The sequence below is a fragment of the Annulohypoxylon maeteangense genome (assembly GCF_022496945.1).
Source record: "Annulohypoxylon maeteangense strain CBS 123835 unplaced genomic scaffold GGS22scaffold_5, whole genome shotgun sequence".
Lineage (NCBI taxonomy): Eukaryota > Fungi > Ascomycota > Sordariomycetes > Xylariales > Hypoxylaceae > Annulohypoxylon > Annulohypoxylon maeteangense.
Genome location: NW_025953252.1, coordinates 295,389 through 319,244, shown reverse-complemented (window position 1 = coordinate 319,244; position 23,856 = coordinate 295,389). Strand labels below are relative to the sequence as shown.

The 23,856-nt window shown below is 45.2% G+C and overlaps 7 protein-coding genes across 7 annotated transcripts; 5 read left to right on the top strand and 2 right to left on the bottom strand.

Moving 5' to 3' along the window:
- Positions 1-574: 574 nt before the first annotated feature.
- On the top strand, positions 575-1,355 carry GGS22DRAFT_114782 (uncharacterized protein). The gene is made up of 3 exons (XM_047958061.1): positions 575-711; positions 779-917; positions 977-1,355. The coding sequence occupies exons 1-3, from the start codon at positions 659-661 to the stop codon at positions 1,121-1,123; spliced, it is 339 nt and encodes a 112-aa protein (XP_047820369.1). The 5' UTR covers positions 575-658; the 3' UTR covers positions 1,124-1,355.
- A 193-nt stretch (positions 1,356-1,548) lies between these two features.
- GGS22DRAFT_158105 (cytochrome P450) lies at positions 1,549-4,188 on the top strand. Its single transcript, XM_047960585.1, has 6 exons — positions 1,549-1,778; positions 1,834-1,984; positions 2,041-2,100; positions 2,163-2,774; positions 2,830-3,149; positions 3,243-4,188. The coding sequence occupies exons 1-6, from the start codon at positions 1,716-1,718 to the stop codon at positions 3,591-3,593; spliced, it is 1,557 nt and encodes a 518-aa protein (XP_047820368.1). The 5' UTR covers positions 1,549-1,715; the 3' UTR covers positions 3,594-4,188.
- Positions 4,189-4,368: 180 nt separating this feature from the next.
- GGS22DRAFT_158103 (polysaccharide lyase family 4 protein) lies at positions 4,369-6,584 on the top strand. Its single transcript, XM_047960584.1, has 4 exons — positions 4,369-4,990; positions 5,053-5,391; positions 5,443-6,434; positions 6,516-6,584. Exons 1-4 carry the CDS (start codon positions 4,741-4,743, stop codon positions 6,543-6,545), a joined length of 1,611 nt encoding a protein of 536 aa, XP_047820367.1. The 5' UTR covers positions 4,369-4,740; the 3' UTR covers positions 6,546-6,584.
- Positions 6,585-6,917: 333 nt separating this feature from the next.
- Positions 6,918-8,456, bottom strand: GGS22DRAFT_198932 (putative pyruvate dehydrogenase; the record flags this gene model as incomplete). Its single annotated transcript, XM_047966210.1, has 1 exon — positions 6,918-8,456. One exon carries the CDS (start codon positions 8,454-8,456, stop codon positions 6,918-6,920), a length of 1,539 nt encoding a protein of 512 aa, XP_047820366.1.
- A 3,461-nt stretch (positions 8,457-11,917) lies between these two features.
- On the top strand, positions 11,918-14,929 carry GGS22DRAFT_158100 (uncharacterized protein). Its single transcript, XM_047960583.1, has 4 exons — positions 11,918-12,265; positions 12,343-12,576; positions 12,645-12,911; positions 12,968-14,929. The coding sequence occupies exons 1-4, from the start codon at positions 12,075-12,077 to the stop codon at positions 14,847-14,849; spliced, it is 2,574 nt and encodes an 857-aa protein (XP_047820365.1). The 5' UTR covers positions 11,918-12,074; the 3' UTR covers positions 14,850-14,929.
- A 2,406-nt stretch (positions 14,930-17,335) lies between these two features.
- On the bottom strand, positions 17,336-19,636 carry GGS22DRAFT_186600 (kinase-like protein; the record flags this gene model as incomplete). The annotated part of the gene is made up of 9 exons (XM_047964474.1): positions 17,336-17,704; positions 17,758-17,874; positions 17,961-18,012; positions 18,066-18,112; positions 18,182-18,300; positions 18,355-18,522; positions 18,576-18,993; positions 19,050-19,171; positions 19,240-19,636. 9 exons carry the CDS (start codon positions 19,634-19,636, stop codon positions 17,336-17,338), a joined length of 1,809 nt encoding a protein of 602 aa, XP_047820364.1.
- Positions 19,637-20,419: 783 nt separating this feature from the next.
- GGS22DRAFT_158096 (uncharacterized protein) lies at positions 20,420-21,244 on the top strand. Its single transcript, XM_047960581.1, has 2 exons — positions 20,420-20,797; positions 20,928-21,244. Exons 1-2 carry the CDS (start codon positions 20,497-20,499, stop codon positions 21,086-21,088), a joined length of 462 nt encoding a protein of 153 aa, XP_047820363.1. The 5' UTR covers positions 20,420-20,496; the 3' UTR covers positions 21,089-21,244.
- Positions 21,245-23,856: the final 2,612 nt, after the last annotated feature.

The following is a 23,856-nucleotide window of genomic DNA, read 5'->3' as shown; positions in this document are numbered from 1 at the left end:
GACTCAATCCATTTCAGCCACACCCTTGCTAATCTGTGTAACCACAACTTAAGATCTACACACAGCGTTTCATAGGAAAAGTCCCACGATGCCTTATGAAGTTAATGGAGTTATGCAACGCTCGTGTTACAAGGGTTATGGCGGCATCTCAGGAACTCATACGAACTAAGTAAAATCACACTCAAAAGTCCAGTTTATGCACTGACCAAAGGATTCAACTTTAATATTGAGCTTCGTAGATCTCTAGAAAGTTGGAAAAATGTATTTTTTCATATAAATTTGGTAAGTAAATACTTAGAATTATTATCTTGGCGGGGTAGATATGGTTGAGTATAGTGGGGTATGGTGGGGATAAGGTCTCCCCATTGTGGTCTTACCACCCCCGGGGAAGTGCATCCTACCTCTAGGCAGGTCGGTAGCTGAGAGTATACTAGCTGACTAGGGGCAGGGAGGTACGAACGGTACCTACTATCCATGATAGAAGGCACGAAGGTCAAGATAGATATAAAGCAATAGTCTTCCTAGACGAGAACAAGAGAAAACACCAACCACCACGGTCCACACTCTTCATTCACTCGCTTGAGTCGTCTCACCTTCAGTCATTCTCTATCAACAGTCATTCACTTCAGCTTTGCAATAAGTCTTTATTCCCGACAAGATGCAGTTCCTCGTTAGCTTCTGTCTTTCCTTCGCCTTCCTCGCTGTTTCTGTGTAAGTGAATCTTTAGTCCTCACACTGCCTCGTACCAGGTACAATAATCGCTAACTGACTTCACCAGGCGAGGAGATCTTCATCCTGACTGCGTCTGCAACAACGGCGGCACTTACGTCTGGCGCATGACAACAAATGCTTGTACCGTATACAACAATGCAGCCTACCAGTGGGGTGGCAGCAACTACAACACAGCTTCGGGACGAGTAAGGATGCCCTCATATCTCCAATTACCTAATCCACAGAGATGGCTAACTCTCAATAGTGTGACGCGAATAGCGGAGCCCAGCTCGGAGGTAACGAATGGGAAGCGGCTTGCAAATCAGTAGCAAAAACGGGTTTCCAATGTGTGGATGGTGTTGGCACTTGCTTCGCGGACCCGGATGAGGTCCGTGGAAGCTGCTCGAAATAAGGCCGGTATGACATACTGTTAGCTGTATGTGCATGCATGCAACCTACTACAAGACCAACACCGAATCCAAAGAGGTATAGGTCAGCACGCATATGTACCTAGTACCTACCCAGGCTGCTAGGTACTTGTAGAATATCTGGTGTTGGGAGGATATTAGAAACCTGGAAATCATAAAGAGGAACTTGTATATAGCAGTTGAATGTAGGGTGTTGGAATATCATGGATTGTTTTACCTTGACAGCTGCCTGACAGCCGCAGCAGCTTGAGTGAGTCTATGAAGGGATACGCATCGGAAATATATCCCATAAACCGAGCTGCCGAGATACACTTGGCTTTGTACAACCTGACAGGTCACAATGACGCCTATCTTTGGCTTTCAGCCCCCTGTCTTACGATCCCTTACACAAACGCCGCCCTATGCCGATCAGCGGGTAGGTACCTACCCTTATGATAGGATGCGGCTGGCTGACGGCAGCAATGATATCTTTCCCCCCACATCCAATACTACTCCTTGAACTGTCTCTAAACCCCGGGCTGAGGTTAGACAACCAGAGAGCCAATTCATTTATTTGCTAATGATAAGCCGCCTCAGATGGCTTCACCTAATCCGTTAAGTGACGGTGTGACGTATTTTCTTTGTGGCTTCATCTCTCTGGTAAGGAACCGTCGGAATACCTCCAAATAAACATTATCGTTAACTTATATTCAAGGTTGCTCTTTATGTGGGCTACCAAGTACTCCTACATCCCTTGAGGAGTTATCCAGGACCGCTGATAGCTAAACTTACAAACGGCTACACTGGGTTCTTCGCATTCAAACGAATACTTCACATAGAGATATGGAGAACCCACGAAAAACACGGTTCGTGAGAGCTACCCGAAAATAATGTACTCCGCTGGTTGATTGATGTGCAATAGGTCCTGTGGTCCGAATAGGTCCAGATAGGCTTGTTTTCAATTCTGCCACCGCGATGCGAGGTAAGTCTCAACTCGAAAACTCGAAAATGGAATGACCAAAACTTAGGTACTAACCAAGAAAGACATTTATCAAAATGAAAGAGTTACAAAGGCTCCAATATACCTGGCCACACAGTCGAAGCCCGGCGCATTTAGTCTCTGGAATGCATTAGACAGAGACTTGCATCGGCGTAAGCGAAAGCTCGTCGGGCGAACAACCACGGACGCCTCCATGCGCGCCTTTGAGCCCTCCATGATAGAGCAGGTCGACATATTCATCAAGCATTTAGCCAACGACAAACACCAAGCCACCGATGTTAAGACGCGATGCAGCTACCTGAGCTTCGACATCGTCGGGCTCCTCTCATTCGGATACAGCTTACACCTCCAGACTAACGAGGAGAACCAGTTCCTCGTAGAACAACTTGTGCGCGGCAACCATCGCATGAACACGTTCATGCAGATCCCCATCATCCCGCGGTACAAGTTACAGCTCTATATCAACAAGTTCTTCCAACAGGAGCGGGAGAAGACGGCGCGTCTCATGGAAACAATGATCCGTAGCCGTATGGCCGAGGACGTGCACGCCAAGCGCGATCTGTACTCGCACGTCGCGGACGCGATCAACGCTAAAGATGATGATAGTCTTCGCCTTGGCGATCTGTGGTACGAGGCCTTCTTCTTCATAATAGCAGGTATGTCGATACACTCTCACTTCCTTAATGAGTAGGCACTAAAAGTTTCGAGTAGGAGGCGACACAAGCGCTACCGCGATGAGTGCCACGTTTTTCTACCTATCGCGGAATCCTAGATGCTATGAGAAACTTGCGACGGAAATACGGACGACATTCCAAAGCGCGGATCAGATCTGCGGAAGCAAGCTTGCGGGCTGCCAGTACTTGCGCGCGTGCATTGATGAGTCGCTGAGGATGTCGCCGCCGTCGCCTGGTACGCTTTGGAGACACTTGGCTCCGGAGGAAGAGGGTGGTAGACCGTTCATAGTTGATGGTCATGTCATTCCGAAGGGGACGAAGGTCGGCGTTAATACTTATTCGTTGCATCATAACGAGGTTAGTGCTTCTCCTCATTCAGTCTAGCAACGCTCTTTTGATTCTAGAGTAAATTGTTGGGTTTTCCTATGATCACTAACAACCATAAACCAGGAATACTTCCCGGAGCCTTTCACATACAACCCAGACCGCTGGCTAATAAAAGGTGACTCGGACGAAGGCGCAACAACGAGGAAGGCGATGCACGACGCCTTTGCTGCCTTCTCCATCGGCTCCCGTGGCTGCGCCGGGAAACCTACGGCGTACTTAGAGATCAGCTTAGCTCTCGCTAAAACGCTCTGGTATTTCGACTTCGAGACCGCGCCCGGTGACCTCGGCGACGTCGGGGTCGGCCAGAGAGGCGAATTTCATTTATACGATATCTTCACATCGACTCATGATGGACCGTACTTGGTTTTCAAACCCCGCGACTCCTTCGTGGAAGATTTTGGCGATACTGCTTAAGGGATAGGGTTAGTGAAGTTGTTGAGAATGCGCACTACTCGGGCTTTCGAGGTTTTGCAATCCGATATTGACGTGTCACGAGATTTGAAGACATTCGGCAGTTGAGAAATAGGGAGTATGTATAGTTTATGTAATACTAACCCTGTCATATTCATCTAACTTAGTCTTCACGCGTGGTTGAACTCCTAGTCGTATTCGGAAAGGCCCGGTGGGTGTCCGTTGTGAAACCTCACGAAATAGGAAAACGAACGGAATTTTAGGGGCAATGTGGGCTAGCTCAGGGAGGAGACTAGCTAACGACTTCAACCTATGATCAGCAGACAACTGAGGCTGTGAATGATCTTCCTAGCTTCGGCGCACGGTCCGGATCTGCGATAGTTGGTGTCAATGCCGGTTGTTGAACGATGCCTTCAACCATACGACATTCTCCTGATCGATGACGGAAGTAAGTATCAATATACACGTAACTTTTGATTCCTCATATGTTCCGGAGGTTGTGTTAGGAATTGATAACTTTACCTCTCTTTATAGGCACGCATACAATACTATCGCTCATATATCAATGACACCTTCGAAATATAGAAGCTCCTAAGGCTTAATTAAAGCTTCAATACCCCAAAATGGTATGCACTAAGAGACCCACAAATTTCCCTCCCACTGGAGCGGTCCTGGAGCGGCGCTATTATCGTGAGTGGTGGAAAATAGGTTCACCATAAAGTCACATTTACAACTCCTTTTCCGTTCAATCGACGAGGGACTACGTACGCAACTAGCTGTAGGTTCAGAAGACGGATTCGCATCAACAATACCACTTCCTTCGGCCAACCTACGTAACTTGTTACGAAGCTATGTATGGAGGAAATTGGATGTTCTCGAAAAGGGGTCCGGTTTCACGATAGAGTCCCATCTGATTGGGTAGCTCCCCTTGGCCCCCCCAATAAGCCTGCAGATAATCCCTGGGGTTACTTGCAGGGTGTCAGGGATTCACGCTCGCCATAACTCTCTGCCGAGCCTCCCCGACTCCCTGAGAGGTAAACATGGGTTAGATCTAATCTATATTAATTGTCCAGATCGTCTTCAACCGTCGACATGAGATGAAAGGTAGCCAAGGCCATTAGTGCATCATATCGCACGTTCATTCGTTAAAATGCCTTCCTTTAAACGTCTTGCGGCTCTTTCAGCCTGCATTGCGCCTGTTCTCGGTATCAGTGTAACGACATCGACCAGCTCTTACACCATTGATACTGCGGCTACGTATGGCTTCAAGGTCGCCATCAGTCGCTCAACTTGCGACATCACGTCTTTGAACTTTTACAACACCGAGTATCAGTATAGCAGTACCTACAGCCACATCGCGTCTGGTTTAGGTTCCGCAACTGTCTCTTACACCACCAGTGGTAAGTAATTAACTGGTGTTTAGGAGAGCCTGTTCTAGTTCTGGCTAACAAATTGCTTGCAGGTGACTATGTGATCGTCAAGTGCGTGGCTGATAATGACAGCTTTGATCTAACTCATTATATGGTCTTCGCCGACAAGTCGAGCTCAATCTACATGGGAACATACACCGTTTCCGAGCCTTCTATCGGAGAGTTGCGCTACATCTTCCGTCTCACGGGTCTCACGGAGGCGTACCCCAACGGCAATGCTTCCTACACGGCCGGTGGCACTGCCATCGAAGCCTCGGACGTCTACACCGTCGGCAGCCAAACGCGCAGCAAGTTCTACTCTTCAGACCGTTTCATCGATGACGACGTGTACTGCGCGACGACCACCGACGCTTCTATCCACGCATGCTGGGGTGTGTAATTCCTTACCATCTCCCCTTTTTCAACCACTAACCCCATCACAGTCCGCCCCAACAACCAAGCAACGGAGAAGAGTTCCGGCGGTCCTTTCTTCCGGGACATCGACCTGAACTACGGCGGGTCGTACCACTCAGTAACATACTACATGAACTCGAACCACGCGCAGACAGAGAGCTACCGCCAAGGCTTCCACGGACCGTACGTATTCAGCATGTCCCGCAGCGGCATCCCGAAGACGTCCGACTACGACGTCTCCTTCTTCGACAACCTAGGACTGACCGGGTACACGGGGGCCTCTGGCCGCGGACACGTCAAGGGCACCGCATCAGGAGTGTCTAGCAGCTTCCCCATCGTCGTGCACTGGTACAACGCGGACTACCAAGGCTGGGTGTACGCCTCGTCCAGCGGGGCCTTCACATCCCCGGCCCTCGTCGCAGGCACCTACACGCAAGCGCTATACCAAGACGAGTTCCTCGCCGCCACCACAACCGTCACCGTCGCCGCCGCCGCAACCGCAACCGCGAATATCGCCGCGACAGCCGCCGCCCTCGTCGACTCCCGCACGAAGGTATTCCAGCTCGGCGACTACGACGGCCAACCCACCGGCTTCCTCAACGCGGATAAACAGCTGCGCATGCACCCCTCCGACAGCCGCATGTCGTCCTGGAGCCCCGGCAGCGTGGCGTCCACTGCCGCCTCCTCATTCCCCATGGCCATCTTCACCGACGTCAACAACGGCCAGAAAATCACATTCACCCTCTCCAGCGCCATCTCCAGCGCCGCAACCCTCCGCATCGCTACCACCCTTGCGTACGCGGGTGGAAGACCCCAGGCTACGGTTAATAGCTACTCCTGCGCGGCGCCGTCGGCGCCGACCGCGGTGGATAGTAGGGGTGTGACGAGGGGCGCGTACCGCGGGCGGGGGAATGTGTATACGTGTGCGATTCCGAGTGGGACGTTGGTTAGTGGGAGTAATACGGTTACGATTACGGTTATTTCGGGGAGTAGTGGGAGTGCTTATTTGAGTCCTAATGTGGTGAGTTGTTTACCTGCCTAGACACCTACCGCGTTTGCGGGTTGGGTGTATGTGTGGGGGAGTTTGCTAACGTGGTGCTAGATTTTTGATGCTATTGAGCTTTACTACTAGGTATCGAGTTTGTTGGTGGGATACGGTGGGTAAGTGGCTTGATTTGAGGAGGGGGCAGGGCTGGTTGGTGATGCTGAGAAGGGGAGGGGGGCTACGGGGGATGCTAACGTTGTTGCAGTTTGCGAAGCTCATTGTTCTTGTTCATAGTTCTTCAATACACTGTTTGATACCCGATGTGTTATCAATTGCCTTTATTCCTACTACCCTCCGTTGGTAGTACCAGTTCCGAAATCCCTTCCCAGACTCAAGCTAAACTTCCCGTCGGTTCTGATCCCCAACCGATTTCGTCGAGGTGAAGCAATCGTACCGCGTTCGCCATTTCCGCCAGGGAGAATCGGACTTGTTTCCCCATCGATATGAAATCTTCCCTACCTATGCAAAGCGAATGATGTTCATACAACGTCGGATGAATGTCGTAGAGGTCTTCATGACGTTATCGTTCTGCTTGCCCTTATTGTCAAGGCCGGGCTGGTTGAAGAAGACCACCTGCACAGTCATGTCGTCTCGCACTGCTCGGGAATATGGCGCGGTCATGGCAAGTTTTCCTGCTACCATCTCGTGATGGTTTCCTCCAAGGGCGTTGCGCACTAGGTGCACAGCAGCGTTCTCATCCTGGACCGTCGCTCTCTTCTCGTCGAACTCCCATTTTACACCATCGTCGCAGTGGCTGAAGTCGAATGGCTTGTACATTGGTTCAGGACCGTCTGCTGCCTTGCCTCCTTGAGATTCAATCCACTTGCCGACTAGGTCGACGGCTTGCTGGCAAGTGATGAACTCCCATAGACCGTATGACGCCATGATCAGGAATGAGGGCTTCTTCGGGTCGATGCTGAAGCTCACTACATCTGGCGCTGCTGTTAGATACGGCGGTGTTAGGATGTTCTGCTTGACAGGTGATGGGGCGCCGAATCTTCGTCTCAGATCGTGCTGTAGTGCTAGAGGAAACTTCCATCGTGCGTGGCCAAAGGCTCGTGTGACCGGTAGTCCTACTAGTTGTCCATTATGTACCATGTCCTCTTCACCAGGGTGCTCCTTAGTGATTCTCTCAACTTCGTTCTTGTTGTAACCAGAATGATCTAACGTCATGGGTATCATGTTCCACTTTCCATCTTCTGTCTTCTGCGCCAAGATTGCTCGTGAATTGCCGGTGTACGCCACGTGCAACAAGCCGGAGACTGGGTCAAATAGGGATAGCAAAGCGCCGGAACCAGCATAAGCGGGAGCTATCTTCTTCATCTTGTCCTGTAGCGGCTCCTCGCTTTCTGGAAGATCTCGAACCGTGTGCATAATCGATTCATCCATTCGGATAAATGCCTCCATGAGAGTACGCTGTACTACTTGATGCATAGATTCCGTCTCCAAGGCTGGCTTGACTCTGCTCAAGATTTGCTGCACAAAGGGTAAGAGTCGTTTCTCTAGTAAATCTGCCGTCTGCCAACCCAAGTACCCGTCGAAAATTGCCCAGGCCATCCACTGACTGCCGTCGCCCCAGGGTGAAGAGAATTGACCGTGGATGAAGCGGTCTTCGCAAGGGTCGAAACAGGCCAATTGAGAGCCATCGTACCGGTCGACGCCAGCAACATTCTTGACGTGGAAATGATACGCGTTCTGGTTTAAGATGCGCGTCACATCTTCTTTGCAAGGTCCCTTTCCGAGGTTCAAGTTCTCGGTCGGATGATTATCAAGACGCGGCACAGCCACTTCATCATCTTCGCGGATGGATGTTGTGACTAACCACCAAAGGCCTGAAGCACCAAGAGCACCGGCTACAAGAGTATACTTTGTTACCTTCCTGAAGTTCGATGCGGAGGATAAATGCTTTGATGAATAGAGGCTTTTGGGCGGTGTCTGTATGACTGGTCTCGTCACCGCGCGTCCAATACGCGCTTGGGGTGCTCGGAATCGCAACATGGTTACCAAATGAGATAGAATTGGCAAGAAGAAAATCAAGTTGTAATTGAAGATTTATCGTGCTCTTCTTAAGTGTGGGCGCAATCAAACTTGAAGGGTTTTCTTCGAGTATGATTGTAAGGGAGAAAAGAGATGGATGGATGGGGGTTGTGTGAGATTTCAACTGGGGGTGTAGAAGTGTACAAGTTTGAAATTGGAAAATAAATTAGAACGTTCCAAGTTTTTTCTTATGTGTATCAGTAGTGAATGGTAGTTATCTAAGTTTATAGGCACTATCTACCTAAGATCTGTTCATCGTTCAGGATTCTATGTTGCTCATCGTCAATTCATCAGTCTGTTGGACGGTTGAAGGAAGTTGCCCCTTTTCCATAATTATATTCCGCCAAAAACTAAATTCCATAAATCTCACAAATTACCTAGCTAAACTAATGAGTAGTTTGTTGCTAAGTCATAGATGTATCTAGATTCATTAATTGAGTTAATCAAAGAGATACTAGATAGGTACCCTAACACTCAAGTTCCGTTGCCTTTCTCACCGGTCTATTCAACCTAGCACATGGCAGTAAGGACGAATGTCCACAGATACCCCGGACAATTAACCTTTGAAATTAATAAACAAGTTAACAAAGTTGGTCCACTGTAGAAAAGGGGATACTTAGGAGATGCTCCATCAGTTTTAACAATGACAGTAACTACGGTTCTTAATATAGGTGCCCTTGGTATGTATACCGTCATGGCTTCGTTCAATTCCAGTTGCAATATCGTTTTCATAGAGTGGACAATCGTACAAGATCCGCCAACCCGCCATTTCAAATAATGTATTGAAATGTATACAGTAAACTAACGTACAGTTTGATACATATTCCACACAGTTCTTTGAATCTTACAGGGCATTATAGCGCTACAGGGCGCTAAAAGCCCTGTAACTTATGAGCGTTATAGCACGTTAGCTCCTTATAACTTCTAAGTAGCCTTAAAGTATGTAAAAAGCCCTAAAGTTAGCGCTGGCTGGAGCCTTTTAAGGTTATTATTGCTATTTCAGCTTTTTCGAAGTTAATTAAATTCATTAATTAAAGCGATCAGTTTAATCAATTAAATGCGTAATAGCTATGCGCTATAACCCCTATAAGTTACAGAGCTATATAGCACTGTTGAGCACTATAATCCCCTGTAAAATACAGGTATTGGTGCGAATTATGTATCAGACTGTACACAGCTATACTGTGTACATGGATGTCAATATATTAATTGAATTGGCGGGTTGGCGGATTTGTTCCTATTGTGCGCCGTCGTAATACACCAATCGGTAGCAACTCCTGTGAACGGCTGTAAGCCAAGTGATTTTGTATAGGAGCAGAAGTAAAAGTGGGGTGTCTCACAGCTCATTCCAGCCGGCAATCTTAAGTTGGCACTGGCACGTTGTGTCCCCAATTCAACCCCTATCCATTCCAGAATCACAACCTGTGCGAAACATTCAACATATTGAAATTATGAGATTACATTAACGAGCTGCAACTTTTACATAGGTAGGTAATTCTCCAAGCGGAGTAACTAATACTTTTACACATCCAAGGAAACTCGACGTAAATTTGGGTGATATCATATCATTTAATTGCCCTGAGAACCAAAACTAACGAGTTATAGCTGTTTAAGATGCGACATCACCTTTGATGATACCTGTGAATCAACCATTGAACCTGCACCTTTCACACCACCACCCATAGGTACCTAGCCCAGCCCATGATACAATTCAGAGCCAAAGCCTGCTTTAGTAAGGCAATACGTTCAGATAGGTTAGCCATTAATGTACTACAACTTGTTATGGAGCTTGCTTTACACGTAACTCACCTCACTCCTCGTCGAGGAACTGAGCGCCAATGCCGATAAGATCATCGGTTGCGGTCTTCTTCCTTTCTTCTTCACTCTTGTCTGGAGTGGCGGTGTCCGATCCTGTTGTTTGGGGATCCTGCGTCTCTCGAGTTGGTTCAGGGGACCCATCTCTTGCGACGGTGCTCAGATTATCTAGATCACTTATACCAAACACGTTAGTATACTACCTGACCGCACCTCTTCCACAGAGCCAAGATGAGAGAAATCATGGGGTATAAGATAGATGAGGTTTGGAAGTTTCCAATAGTAAATTCAATACATATATGGGGAATTGTCGTAGATACTTTATTGTTACATACTCAGAAGACATGACGAAGGAATAGAACGCTCCGAATCTTGGACGCTTGAGACAACTTGTTGTGGTTTTCTTGATGATACCAGAGACTCGGAATTCGAGAGAAGATGAAGGTGATGAAGAGCAAAGGAAATGAACAGGATTTGGTGGGTAAAACTGGGCTTCTTATAGAGAACGCCGCGGGCTCTATGGTCGTACGATTCCAAATTCGTCGAATAAATTACCTGAGACCGAAAGGCTCGTCAAGGACAGACGCGTAAGTAGGTTGCTGACAACTCTATAGAAAACGAGCGGTACCATTGTCTATTCACATACGTACCCGATAGACCCCGGTAACAATAATAGAACACCACCACCCACCTCATTCTCCTAGATACCCGAACGCATCTAACTTACGTTGGTCGAAGGGAGTCAAAAGACCACCATCCCCGCGCTAATTGGGCGGCAGAGGCGGTCTTCCCGGTGAAGTCTATGCATCTATGACAGACTACTCAGGCTAGGGAGGGGAATTTTTGTGATGATTGCCTGTTTAGACGTGGTCACCTTTGGGGAAAACGGTACGGAGGTATAGCTTTCTTACTTTTACTTCTTTTCTCTCGACTGCGTAGTAACTTGTATTATCTCGTAGACTCTCATATATTTCCTGGGAGGAAATACATGATCGTACAAATGTTCTTTATAGCATGACCCCTATTTCTTAAACGTACACTTAGCCAACTTATCGTAGCGCTACAATTGTTGAAATACAGGTGTAAGTTTATTCATATTAGAAGTTACAATTATTAGCCTTATATGCTGTGTTACTTCATTTTAGAAGTTGAGTTTACCATCTGCCTTGCCAAGTACCTAGTATTCAGCTTTAGTCTGATTGGGCGGATCCTTTTTGTCCAACTAAGTGATTGGATGGATCCTTTTTGTTCAGTTAACAGTAGGATCCACCGTGGCGTTGCCAGGCATGGCTGTAGCGTCAGACGGATTATGGCGACCCCCAACCTGCAGTGTAACGACAGAGAAGCTGGTAAGCATTGATTGGCCTGCAACGTTTTGTTATGGCTGCGGGATGATCAAATCGGAGTGCTTACCAGGTATCTAGGTTGGTATTCGCTCGGACCTGACTTATATATCCGTAATTGGGTGCTGACGTTTTGTTGAGTTCAGATCGTAGGCGGGTGATGATATCATGGACGATGATTGGGCACTGGCAATTTTTCAAGCCATTCCGCTTCATCTTGTTTCCCCAGCAGGCTGGTTCGCAAATCCGAGAGCCTTGCTGCCTACCTACCTAGGTACCTAGGTAGGTATTTAAGACGCCTTATTTTCATCTAGTAAAGTTCTGGGGTCAAAAACTAGCTGAGACTAGAAGTCTGCCATCCATTTCACACCGACGAGCTATCACTACTAGGTAACGAACTACCTCTATACGCCGGGCTATCATGGACCTTGCTGAACTAATTCCTCATTCCGACGAGGAAAAGTTTCTCAATGTCCCATACAATGATCGATGGGAGCCTCTGAGGGATATCATCGTGCGGCTATACATGGGGAAATACGCTCCAGGAGGGAAATCAATGAAAATTAGTGATGTTGCCGAGTTCATGACATTACATTACTGTTTCTATGCTGCGTCAGTGCTAATAACTTCCCACGGTGGTCTTTTGAGTGAAATACCCAGATAGCTAACCTTTTTACTTTCCATTCTAGCGAGACACAGTATCGAACGAAATTCCGCAAGTGGGGAGTTCGTAAAAGAATCCTCACCAGCGAGAAGGAAGAAGTGGTGAACGCTCTCGGAAAGCGGACGCACCCTGGAACAAGCACATCGAACGTAACGCTACATCAAAATGACTTCGAGAAGTCGCTAGATACGAAACAATTGAAGCGATATATAAAAGATCGGATACGCCATCATACGGTAGAGACAATGGCACCGGGAGCGTACGTATACCAGGCACCGCGAACGGCATGACAACGAATACACTAAACTCATTATCCAACTCTATTAGGCTCTCATCATGGAATCTTCCCTACGCGGCGTACACTGCATCCTTTCCTGAACATCCTGATCCGCCCTCTCCACTCGGAACAACGGGAACAACACCGAATTACTTGAATATCCACAGTCCCGAAGCTATGTCACCAGGGCGACAGGCAGCTGGTCCGTCACCAAATACGCAGCTGGTCCATCAGAAGGCTATCCAAGACCGATCAAGTCTCTTTTTGCAAGGGCGCCATAAAGAACTCCTCGCAAGATGTTCAAAGGAGGATCGAATGTATAAGGGCCCGCCACATCATCCATTCATCTATGCATAAGGCTAATTGGTTGTAGTATGTTGACAAACTATCTACATGACTTTTATATATATTTCTTCGTCACTGCAAAGTACTGGGGTAGAGGGCCTCGAGTGTGGACTTCAGAGATGATATCTATCCTGACACGCAGTGGTATTGACCTTTCCGGTCCCCCGACTCCCGGATCTACCATGTCTGGTTCATCACCGCCCATATCTCGCAACAGACCACATAAATCCGAGGCGCCGACGAACCTTTGTCGATGGTCAATTCACATTACCGACGTGGAATTTGATGAAATGGAAGATTATTCAGTCAGCGAACACGATGGAATAGATATACATGATCCCCCATCGTGGCCAAAATGGCCAGGAACGGAATCAAGGAATTCACTTTCGGAATCAATATTGGAGTCAATTTCTGCCAGCACTTTTACTGTTACGCCTTCTCAAGACTTGCCAATCTCCACCCAATTGGTTGCACGGTCCTTGAGAGGCGATCCTAGTAAGATGCTTCTTGATGTCTGGAAATTTGCAATCATGGCAGGGAACCTTGAGCTTTTGAAGCAACTCAGCGAAGATGGGCCTCCTAGCGATATCGACAAGATACACCCCTTCCATCTCGCAGCTTCATTTCTAGATGGCGGCAATAGATGTTGTCTAGTTATATACTTACTGTCTTTGCATCTCGATGCCAGCTTTGCCTTTCAACACAATACGAACGACCTGGGGCACACAATCCTAGATTCTCTGATGATATCTATTCTCCGATCGCACACGAATGTTGAACCATGGAAAGTGAATGCTAATTTTAACCCTCCAAATAGATACCCTGGAGAAGAAAAGGATATTTGTGGTAGATGGGATACTGATTCGCCAGCTGTTCGCACACTCTTCGAACATGGTTTCCCACGCATTCCCAAAGAATGGAAGCATCCCTTTTGTCACACAGCTGCTCAAGCTATCTGCCATAACGCAATTGCTGTCCTTGGATCGCCACTATCTCCAAACATTAATACTCTGAGCGGGCTATTCGTCCGACGTTGCAGCCACTGTGGGCTAGAGCTAAAACTTGGCCCGCTACATACCCTCGTCGTTGTGGCATACTGTCTCGCGCGCAACGGAATGCAAGGAGAGTCAATGTTCGGCGCTCTAGCGATTCTCGTCTGTCTACTTCGCCTGGGAGCTGATGTTTCCTTAAGCGTAACAATGTCAGTTGAGGATATCATTGGCGAAGCAGAATCGGGGACATGCTACCACAGGGACGTAAAGGCTTGCGATTTGGCTCAGGCAGTTCCGCAAAGCGAGATTAACCAATGGTCTAAGGACTGTCAAACGGGATGGTCGTGCATCATTGGTACACTTGACTTGGCTAAAGCAGGCAAAATTAAAAAGAAACTCGAATCTGAGAGACATTGTGAAGACCTAGATTTAAGTGAATGGGTAAACCAAAGCCCAGAAGAAGAGGTAGAGGAACCGCCTGAAATAGGTTCAGAAAAGACCCGCTGCATCTTGGAAACGACATTTAATGGTGCGCATAGTGAGTGGTTGAAATTGCCCTGCGGTAATCCAGAGCTTGGGCTTCTCTGGGCAACCATTCAGGTTGAACTTCTCACCTACCGCAGAGTCGAGGATGGGGCACCTTGGGTTTCTGAGAACTTTTCGATGGATGCTCTCAAATATTGGCTAACGGGAGAGTCTGATAGCTTTTGCACTCCATTGGTGGAAAGAAAGATGGTGAAAGAGTATTCTCCTTGCGGGTGGTTCTTTAGAAGTGCTGATTTTTCTTGCCCTATCGCCGAGGAGGTGTGCGAAGATCATTTTATGAATATGGACGTATACGACAGGACTTCATACATAGAGAAGCCTGATTTTGTCGGTATCTGGGAAGAATATGTGTTGGACGAAACTATGCGCTGAGTTTACAAGTAATTGTTGTGTTGTAGGTAGGAGGCTTCAATATTCTCTTATTAAAATCAGATCTAAAACAAGTTCCGAACCAGAAAACCTCCCACTCATAGTAGTCCGATATCTCCTATATTCTACTCGCTTTAAGATTTCCTAACAAGCCAAAGCTCAGGCGTTGCTTCCAAGGTTGTTAAACTCCTGACACTCAAGGACAAACACATTTCCTATAAACAAGTCAGATTTCATAGTATCTTTACGTAATCTTAGGCGATGCCGTTTCAAATATTTACTTCAAAGATCTCAGAAACTGTACACAGATGGGGTTACTACATGCGTCCAGGTGGCAGTCGGAATCTTGGTTGCAGAATGGGATTTGGTCTCTCGACACCAAGTCGTTGGTAGTAGCGTCAGCGGCTCGTTCTATTTGCACAGATTAGATTCCTAAACCTCGTACCTATTATCAACTTCACATCTCGTACCTGTAAGCCCTGCTTCAGCACTTATCAAACAAACACTAAGAAGCGAAACCAAGATAGTCGAGGCCTTCATTTCGACAGAGGTACCTAGTCAGTACAATAGTCAAAACTTTAGGCTTGGTGAAAATTAATATTATATCTCGAGATGAAGTAACTTTGTGTTTTGAGGATATAAAGAAGGGCTTGGTGTCGAGGCAGATAGCCAGTTTATATGGATCGTAATTCTCAACGAGAAGCTAAGGCTCCCTTAAGCTACCTGTGGATTTACTCGGAATGGCAATCGACCAGAAAGTTTCCCAAGATGGTAATAGAACAGGAATTTCCCAATGTAGTATAGCTACAACTTCCGAGTTAGAATCATAAACATGGAGATATAACTGCTTCGTGCTACAGATAGCAGCCAAAAGAGTTCAGGATGACGCCAGCGTTCACAGGGCCTTGAATAATTGCCGCCAAGTAAGTTAGCTATCTACCTAGGTACCTGGTTATTTACCTATTAGGTAGGTACCTACCTACTATACCGGGAGATACCGGAGGGTAGCAATGATTGGAATTGTCTTAAATCGTTTGGCATTATAATAACCATACTTTTATTATCGAATAACTATACGAAAAATAATTATTGTAAATGGGTTTAAATTATTAAAAAAAAGTTAATATTATTAGAAAAAGGTTTAAATTATTAGAAAAAGTTATTATTAGAAAAGTTTATTATTAAAATTTTATTTTATTATATTTTTATTTTTCGTTATTATTTTTATTATTTCCAAATTTATTAATTTATAAATAATATTTTAAATTATTAAACTTTTTAAAATATTAATATATTAATAAACCTGAAAATTTAAACTTAAAAACTTAAATTTAAAAATAAACTTAAAAATTTAAATTTAAAAATAAACTTAAAAATTTAAACTTAAAAATAAACCTAAAAATAAACTTAAAAATTTAAAAACTTAGAAAATTAAAAAATTAAAAAGTTAAAAAATTAATAATTTACGTATTTATAAATGTACGCGTAAAAAAATAATAATAAAGAAAAATGAAAAAAATAATATAAAAAATAGTATAAAAAAATAATATAAATAAAAAAAAAGTATAAAAAAATAATATAAAAAAAAAGTGTAAAAAGATAAAGTAAAAAAACGGTGTAAAAAATAAAGTAAAAAAATGGTATAAAAAATAATATATAAAATGTTATAAAAATAATGTAAGAAAAATAAAATAATGTTAAAAATTTTAGAAAATTTTTAAAATTAAAAAATAATAATATTATTAATTTTATTAACGATTACTTAATTTAAATTTAAAGTTTTTTAATAATTATAAAACTTTTCTAATAATTATAAAACTTTTTTAATAATTTAAACTTTTTTTTAATAATTTTAACCTTTTTTTAATAATTATTTTCAAGTTTCCAATCATTATTTTGCCTTTCTAATTATTATTTTCACTTTTTTAATCATTATTTTTACCATTTTAACCATTACTAGCTTACGATATTTCCCGTTATGGTAGTTAGTAGACTACTTGCATTATGAGACCGAACCCCTTTTTTACCAACAGTACTAGGTATCGTTTTAACACTTACAGTCAGCTTAGAGGTAGACTTGCCGAGGCAGAATCTTTACACCAAACCACCACTCTTGAATGAGTATTTCGATCAAATGTACCTACCTGAATTCAAAGCCCGTTTCGCTCTTGGTTGCCGTATAAAGACAAATGCAATGATCCCTTTTCTACACCGTGAAGCTAATATATTACACAGGCTAAGGCATATCAATCACCCTGTCTCCTAGAATAGAACTCTTTCGAGCATATGGTCGAGTCCATTATTCGACGTTCTCACGAAATGCACAGATCTGCCTTCTAAAAAACATACGAATGTACTATTACACCAAACACTATGTGAATCTCTAACGATAATATATAGGTAATAAGTTCTACGTATCCCCACGCCCCACGTTTAATCCAGATCATATCAACACATCTTCGCTACCTACTTGGCTAGGTATATCCATTTCAAACCGGTGCATCTAATATAAACTGACTAACCCATTCCTTAATAAAGTCGTCAGATTCGCCCTGAAACTCCTTTTGGACCCCCGCTTGAGCTTGCGGCAACAGCGTCTCGACTGTCGGGCGGTCGTCCTGGCGGTGATACATGCACTCGTATATCGTTCTCCTGAGCTCGGCATCGACGTATTCATAAGGGTTGTCATCTGGGTCCATGAAGTATGGGCAGTACGATATACGGTCGTCCGGCCCGATTAGATTATCAAGATAGGATGGGACCAGCCGGTTCTCAAGCCGCGGTACCACCATACCTAATGGTGGCTGGGGTTCTACAGGTATAGGCGCATCCCTTTGGGTTATGACAACCCAGAACGTCTTGCGGAGGGTTAGAACGAGAACTTCTTATGGGCGGGAAATGTATCACTTACAAGGGCCATTTGATACACGTTCATGGGAGATCCGTAAACTCCCGGGACCCTTCGCTCGCCTGCTTCTGCTCCATCTGCAACAGGGGGTATCTGGTCCCATTCTGCCGCGAATTGCTCCTAAAGTGATTTTTAGTTTAGTTTACAAGCTCTCATACCTAGGCACCCATCTTTACAGTGAATATATTGGTCGGGATTCAACGTACAGGAGCGTAATATCTAACTTTTCCATTTTGACGTCTACATGAGTAGTATTCGCTGTATATATATTAGTACCATTCCATTACGGTGACGCGAATCGGACGACATACTTGCGCTTGTGCGTCTTAATCGGTTCCGCCAGCCCAAAATCCGCCAGCTGAGTTTCTGTTAGCCAATGTTCTTTTTTTACCTACGTATTATTTTCTAGTGAGTATGATTTACATACTTTAATTCTAGGAATAAAACTATGTTCGCCCGGTTCTCTGTCGGGTTGCGGGTCATCGCGTTGTCGCTGGCCAATATCAATCAAGGGAGGAGGCGGCGCCTCGATGTTACCAATAAAAACTAAATATACCTTATGAGTCGATCTATCTTGAACATGGGAGGATAACCACTTACTATTGGAGGGATCAATATCAAAATGAACCCAGTTCTTTTGTCTCCATCTCTTGTTTTGAGGTGGTATCATCTCATTCAAATCTGTTCGACCATTTGGCCTCCGACGTGTACGACGATCAGGATGGAACTTTCGAGGAGGATATTTCATAGCAACACAGGCCCGAACCACTACATGAGCATGTCAGCGAAGAAGTCACATCTTGAGCAGTGTCTCTGCTTACAGCATAACCATATTGCCCATAGAACCCTATTGGGTATTACTACCGGCTCTCCCGAAGCCTTCTCCCTCTGCTGTAATTTGTCGATCAAGTTGACGAGGTTGCCTCCTTCAACGTACTCTAAGAGCATGTAATCCTTCCTCTCACCATCCGCGATATTGGTTGCCGCCATAGATCTTCCCAGTGGTTCGATCAGTCGCATGTCCCGTCTTTGCAACTTTGCATTTAATTCGCCTTGTGTCAAGGTGCTCCTAGGTCTTCGTGGAGGGGGCGCGAATTCCTCATCTATGCTTTCATCCCCGCTCGACTCTCCGTCGTCGGAAGAGTCTCTATCGTCTGGCTCTGGACGATATTTTACCTCTGGCAAGCCAACAGTCGGTGGGTGGATCAGCTGAATACAGTGAGCAGCCCCTTGCATAGCCTATATGACCTGTGAGTGCCTTTCTTAGTATAAATTTGAATGGATATATGATTTACTCTTGTCGCTCGCTCTTCAAAGCGGATATCCTCTGCAATCCAGCTATTAAGCGAGAGCTTAACCGCGATATCTTTAACTGACTCTTCACCCTCGAATTGCTTAAAATGAAGTGCCAGGCCCACTGTCGCCATTCACATTAGCACATGATCCCTAAGTCTATGAGATATCAGAATTCGCAAATAAGCTTACGTCCTCCAAATCCCAGCACCTTTTTAAAGGTAAATTTATTAGCATTCTCTTCGAAGTATTCATTGGCCTCCCGATATCTTTTTTTCGCATTTTCAACGTGTGAATCGCCAGTAGTCTGCGTATCTTGCAAGTTAGGCGGGACGACCTTCTGTCCGACATGATATCGACCCTGAGACCACGGATATCTTTCCATCCCGCCGCCCCAGAATATAGGTTGGCCAGACCGTGGCAAATGCCTGCCCTCCCATCTGGACTTGTAGTCGTGTATTTCGGTCGCGGTCCATATCGGGTCGATCCCACCAAGACGCCAATCCTCGAACTCCGCGCTGACCAATTGACATTTTTCCTCGTAGGTTCGGGGGCGACGGCGTCGCCTGCGCGGGTCTTGTGAAGCCATGATGATTGTTAGGTATCGGTAAGATCAAACTCGAAAAAAGCTATGGGGCCTATGTAGGTGCATATGATGATATGTGGTGGTATTAGTGCAGACACATAAGTGGTCGGCATAGATGAGACTTGAAATAAATCCATTTTGTTCTTGTAAGGAATATTATCATATCACAAAGAATGAAGATGAAGCTATGTGACTTTAATTTCCGGAATAGGTTACATCAAAGAAGGACCCAAGAAGAAGTCACGTCGTTTAAAGGATCATTGTGCACCATAAGGATTTATTTCTTTTGCAATTCTTAATTAAATGAAATACCTGAAATACAAGGACGTAAGTGTTATAAAGCAACAAAAATGACACTTCTCTTCTTAGAACTTAAACTGAAATGAGGGGAATTAGTCTCATCCAAATTGCGTACATTATGCAATGTATATCACATGTCTTTATATAATACCTACCTAGTACTAGTAGGTAGGTACAATACTTATGATAATTAGTGGTAAGTACAGCACCTCGCCTGCGTCATGGTGTCACTCCAGGGCGGGTGACAGCGGCAATCCTCTATTTCTAGGGTACATTCTCAAGCATTTGATTGGATGATAGTTGAATAGAACAGTTCGGGAGCAGTGGTTTCCAAGACGTCACTCCCCGCTAAATCATTCTTGTGGGGGTAGTTCAAACCACAATTTCACCCCGCGTAGTTTCCTCATATGGAAATATGTTTAGGTATTTTACTTGAGGTAGCTGGCTTTAGAGACATAATGATGACATCACGAACCATCATTATGGCTATCTCCTTACATATCAATTGATGCAAGTCTTTCAAATTCATGGAACCTTAAACTACTTACTCCCGCCTTCGTTTTATGAATTCATTCTTCATTCTCCAAATCAGAGATTGGTATCCAAGCAAGATTATAAGACCTAAATCAACTTTTACAGGCAAGCTTCCACAAAAACGCCAGACTACCACCATCATGTCGTTCCTCACAGAAGCCGCCACACGTCGCCTAGTTCTCTCTTCCAGAATTGCTGTAGTCCCAGTCCCGCGACATTTCACCACGAGTATCGCAGCACAGAAGACCGTCACAGAGTCCGCCAAAGACACATTAAAAAGCGTCGATCGCAAGGTATCAGACAAGATTGTTGACGGTATCAATGCCGGTGGTAAGTACCTACTCATTACCTACCTATTAGTAGTATTTACACATGCGCCTTCAGTGCGCTTCGTAACCGAATGACCCTCACTCCGTACGATGCTAGAAGAAACGGGTAGCTAACCGGAAACTCGGAACAGCAAACATCGCATCGAAAGTGAAGGGCGAAGCGGATGTGGGCAAGGTGAAAGGCACAGCCGAGGATATTCGTGGTCAAGCAAAGGGCCAGGCCGAAGAACTTAAGGGCAAGGCGAAAGGCGCCGCTAAAGAAGCCGAGGGAAAAGTAAAGGAGAATCTATGAACATTGAAATGTTATCAAAGGCGACTTCCAAGATGCAAATATGGTTCATCTTGACACTACCTACCTACCGGTAGATACCTACATAATCGCAACTTGTAAAATAATGGAGCTAACCATAGCTCCAACGGATTGAATTGTATGAATTATTATCAAGCATTCCTCCCTACAACTCGTTTATCTTTACATATGTGAATAATGCTTTAGTACCTACGTACCCAATACCTACAAAATTTTGGAAAATCGAGGTGTTGTTTGTGTGCATTCATTGAAAAGGGGTAGACCCACATATTGTTGATGGGGATGCTGGCATCTATCGTGCCACTTCCTCCCAAGAATCACAGCGCTTTCAATCGATTTATAAGAACATGTTCTGTGAATTCGAAGTTGTTCTTGGACGGAATAATATCATCTTGAAAATGGTAGATGAATATACTGCTGAAGAATTCGTAGACAGGTTTGAAAAGGGGCTTGGGATTATTTCAATGTCAGGACATACCTAACCAAAGAAAAACATACCTCAACCTCTATGAACTGTGATACGATAAGGGATATTTAGAAATATTTTCTCAGAAAATTTACCGTAGTCAATTAGAACTAGTCCCTACCTACCTTAGTAGTCTACTCTGATATCCCCAAGGTTACTTGTAAGAACAACAACTGTGACCGTGAATCAAACTCGTATATCGAACATAATCACACCTATGCCCTCTCTTCGTGACTCTATGCCTTATGACCATTACCTTAGGTACAGTACCTACCTATCTATCTATCTTCGACCAAATCCAGAATCATTCATTCCCTTTTTCACAATAAACTCAGCGCGCTACCCACTTACACTAAAAGAAAACAGCACCAAACACATCGACCAGCCCTAGCATAAACCCCAAATTCAGCAAGATGGATCACATCTAGGACAGCTAATCTCTACGTAGCTATGCCCTACATCGACCTCCCAAGCGACACAGCCCACGCCAGGCACTGATTCGAAACCCGAGAAAACAGTATCAGGCGCCACCTTCGACGCAACCTACCGGGCTTCGACTCGTTCCTCTACCACGAATACCCTACGTCGTGATTATCCTGCGCGAGGACCGCGTGGTGGACGACGTACGCGACACCAGGGAGTGTGTGGAGCTGGCCTTGGGAATGTACGAACTCTATCGGAAATCCTCTGGGAAGGCAGCTCTCTGTACGAGCTGGCTACCTGCGTGATTATCAAGCGGTGCCCGAGATCTTCGTGGGGATTCGAATGGATTTCGGTGCCTGGAAATTTCTCGCGTGAGGCTTTTGAGAGAGCAGTGCGGCGGTGGTGAGGAATGTGGTGGGTTTGCTAGGTCCTATTAGACGGCGTTAGTCAGGTGCCTACCTAGTACCTACCTAATAGTAAGGGTATCTATCATATGTCTATGGAAATGGCTTCTATCGCTGTTGTTGAAGCTCCTTACTCAGCCGTGTTGATGTCGTCGTGCCTACACAGTTACAGTTTAGGAGACAGAAACAGGACGAGGGTATTGGGATATAGGTACCAAGCAGTGGTAGGATAATGGGAATGAGAGCTTCTTGATGACAAATGTAGTGATGAGATGGTCGATAGAGAATGGAGTTCATGTGGCAAGCGCGAAAAAGCACCGTCATATCCGTCGATACTAGGTTCGCCTAGCATACCTAGATCTCTCTACAATTCATTGAAGCGATTAGCGGTAACTCGTGATGTTAAACCTGTAGTAGCTAACTCTGTATTTTCGGACAGGGGGGTCGACAAACTACAAAATCGGTATTAATCATAGAACCTCTATCCCCGTAGACTACTATGTCCATAAGCCAGAAAGTAGCTAGCCAGTACATGTACATACAAGTAAAGGCCATCGAGAAGCAGATGATAACGCGTGAATACTTCTACGAACAGGCATGATGAGAATACGTTTTCCTAATATCTTCGATCGTAATCGAACACCAAAGGCAACAATATTCTCGAAAGGGAGTGAGTAGGTACCTATGAGTGGCGTCGCATAGCCACTCTTCGGGGCGTTCAAATATTAGGCACTATTAGGCTACAGTAAGGGGAAAGTAAGAGGATTTGCAGCTGTTCAAAAGCAAGAGGACCGAGTTACATGAGTATAGGGTTGCGAAGCTTGCATATACGCGTGATACTACAATACAATACGGTCTTTGTCAGAGAATCTAAAGGGATTAAGATCCCACTCACACTTAAGGTTGATGACCCGGCCGCCAAGAAATTGTTGGTCGGGCCAAGGTAGATGGTATGATCTTTTCTTGACGGACTTTCCGTCTAAACTAGCCACGATACATGACTTGAAGTATATCTTTTCTCTTGACACCTAAATGGTTAATAGGTCGCGTGCCAATTCTTTTTCCTATGTAATTAGTTAGGTATTTGATAAGAGTAGATAGTCGAGACTACTAGTTACACACGAAGGAGTTTATTAGTGGGTAGCCAAGAGGTGTTATCCCCTATAATTAATTACGCATTCCCGCGAACGATCGCCTGGTTCGGTCGGGGTCACTAGGGGTCTTGGCAGCATCGAACAATCTTAGAGCTGAGGCGGCAATCGCAAGATTTGCCCGAACCAGTCTTCCGCTTCCTTCTCCTTTCCTTCCTCTCTGCTGACAACTCGTTCCGAATAGCCGGGAGGTCTTGGCTCTGAATAACGACAAGACAGAAAATCGAGGGAGTCGTGGATGAGGCGTTGAAGAAACTGGATGGTGCTTGGCTGGTCTAATAGCCAACCTCAAGACAAGGGGTGCAT